This window comes from Ambystoma mexicanum, chromosome 13, assembly GCF_040938575.1.
Source record: "Ambystoma mexicanum isolate Mex_15411 chromosome 13, UKY_AmexF1_1, whole genome shotgun sequence".
NCBI lineage: Eukaryota > Metazoa > Chordata > Amphibia > Caudata > Ambystomatidae > Ambystoma > Ambystoma mexicanum.
The window spans coordinates 374,749,916-374,752,265 of NC_090938.1; the positions used below are offsets into that span (position 1 = coordinate 374,749,916).

General features: G+C 54.0%; 1 protein-coding gene across 1 annotated transcript; it reads right to left on the bottom strand.

The window, feature by feature from the left end:
- Positions 1-398: 398 nt before the first annotated feature.
- On the bottom strand, positions 399-755 carry LOC138520367 (histone H4-like). The gene has a single exon (XM_069632778.1). The coding sequence runs from the start codon at positions 753-755 to the stop codon at positions 399-401; it is 357 nt and encodes a 118-aa protein (XP_069488879.1).
- Positions 756-2,350: the final 1,595 nt, after the last annotated feature.

Here is a 2,350-nt window from a genome sequence, read left to right on the forward strand (position 1 = left end):
CTGCTGGGGGACTCATTAGGTAAGGGAAATCAGCCATTTATGAGAATTCTCCCTAACAGATCCCCATGCCCAGCCTCCACGTGGCGAGGAAAGGGCATGGGTACTTTTGCAGCAAACCATGTGACGGAGTGGCAAAGACGAGCAGAGTGTGTGGGCCCAGGAACGCTCTGACCATCCGTAAATAGGCCTATGATATGATTATCATATGATATGATATATGATGTGGCATTTATAACGCGCCGATACGCAAGTGTTTCTATGCTCTCTTACAGGTGCATTGATGGGCCAAACAAGCAGCTATCAAGTGGGAGGCCAAAATGCAGCAGGCATTGCTGGGCGCATTTCCTCCTGACACACACGCAAGCATGCAGCTCTGTTAATGATAGTATGGGTGGCTCTTAAAAGAGCCTTTGGGGTTTGTGGTGGTGGTGCTGCAGGTGTCCTCCACCCCCAAATCCATAAAGAGTGCGACCCTGGCGCTTCAGGGCATAGACGACATCCATTGCGGTGACCGTCTTCCTCTTGGCGTGCTCGGTGTAGGTGACGGCATCCCGGATCACGTTCTCCAGGAAGACCTTCAGCACCCCACGGGTCTCCTCGTAGATGAGGCCGGAGATGCGCTTGACTCCGCCACGGCGAGCCAGGCGGCGGATGGCGGGCTTGGTAATTCCCTGGATGTTATCTCGGAGCACTTTCCTGTGCCTCTTGGTGCCGCACTTACCGAGTCCTTTCCCCCCTTTGCCACGTCCAGACATGATGGCTCTTCTCTCCCTCACAAACGAGCTGAGACTGTGGTGGAACGGCAAAATCAGCTACTTATATAGGCCCCAGGTGGACCAGGGGGAGAGTTCCCAACACACCAGCTCAATTGCGCGTCACAGACTGGGCCGAGTCTTGTGTGGGCCGGGCCTCAGAATTTCAAAATGCCCGTTTTTGCCAGCCGTTTGTCGCCTGCCCGCACTACTTCTGAGGCCATGCTAATGAAACAGCTTGCCCATGCGACTGGAAAGTTGCCAAGGCAGAATCCTTATTTTCTTCCCTTGCGCTTTGGCAAACGCCATCCGAATTCGGGCGTTTCGACCCCGGGAATGCATCTGTCCACACACATGAAAGCCACAAGGCTCTCTCGTCTACTACGTATGTGAAAGCTGCCACACAAGCACCCATGTAAAAGTCTGCCCCCCATTGTGCTCTTTTTTGCAAATGCCGCATAGAAGGACACAGTGGAAGCCAGCGGCATGCTTCGGGGAAGCAACAAAGCGCGCTGTTTATTATTTTCTTTTCTCTTTCTTTTTTCCCCCCACCAGCCGTTAGTGTTGCTGAGCCCTCAGGCAAGGAAGCCAGGCCAGTGACTGAATGTGCCCGGGGTATTGGAAAGAAAAGAAAGAAAAAAAATGGCAAGTTCGAAGGAGCAGACTACGCTACTGGTCAAGATACTGAGCTCTTTGGCAGAGTTTGTGGGCGGCTCTGAAAAGAGCCCTTGGGGTTTTGGTTGTTATGTTTTTTTTTTTTTACGAGGATGGGCGGTTACTTGCTGGCTTTGCCCCCTGCCTTGTGGCCCTCGGTCTTCTTGGGCAGCAGCATGGCCTGGATGTTGGGCAGCACTCCTCCCTGGGCGATGGTGACCTTGCCCAGGAGCTTGTTGAGCTCCTCGTCATTGCGGATGGCGAGCTGCAGGTGTCTGGGGATGATACGTGTCTTCTTGTTGTCTTGGGCGGCGTTGCCGGCCAGCTCAAGGATTTCGGCGGTCAGATACTCGAGCACGGTGGCCAGATAGACGGGGGCGCCAGCCCCAACCCGTTCAGTGTAGCTCCCCTTCTGCAGCAGCCGGTGCACACGGCTGACTGGGTACTGCAGGCCAACCCGGGAGGAGCGAGTCTTGGCCTTGGTACGAGCCTTACCTCCTTGTTTTCCACGTCCAGACATGCTGATGTAAGTGGGAACTCTCTATCAGTTCAAAAAGAGAATAATGCCTGGGCCCCGGGAGAGAGAGCATATAAAGAATAGGCAAAATGCTCTGATTGGAGGACACCTAGCCTCTGGGTGAACACCAATTGGCCGAGTAAAGGATTGCAGTCAGCCAATCAGAGCTCAGGTAGGCAGGCGGGCGTGCCTGGGGCACATCCACAGGCAGTACGTGCCAACCATACCAACCAATGTTAGGCAGGGAGCGGCAGCAGCCGATTAACACACACCCTATAAAAGAGAGCGGTTTCGGGGAGGGCTTTACTTTACTCCGAAAGCAAAGCTGGACCTCAGAGACCTGGATGCTTTGCTGGATTTGAAGGATCCGACAATCATTGGAGGAGACCTCAAGGCCAAACACTGATGCTGTAACTCCAGGACTGCC

Excerpts from the sequence above, each read along its gene's own strand:
- LOC138520367 (XM_069632778.1), bottom strand. The coding sequence starts at position 755 with ATGTCTGGACGTGGCAAAGGGGGGAAAGGACTCGGTAAGTGCGGCACC.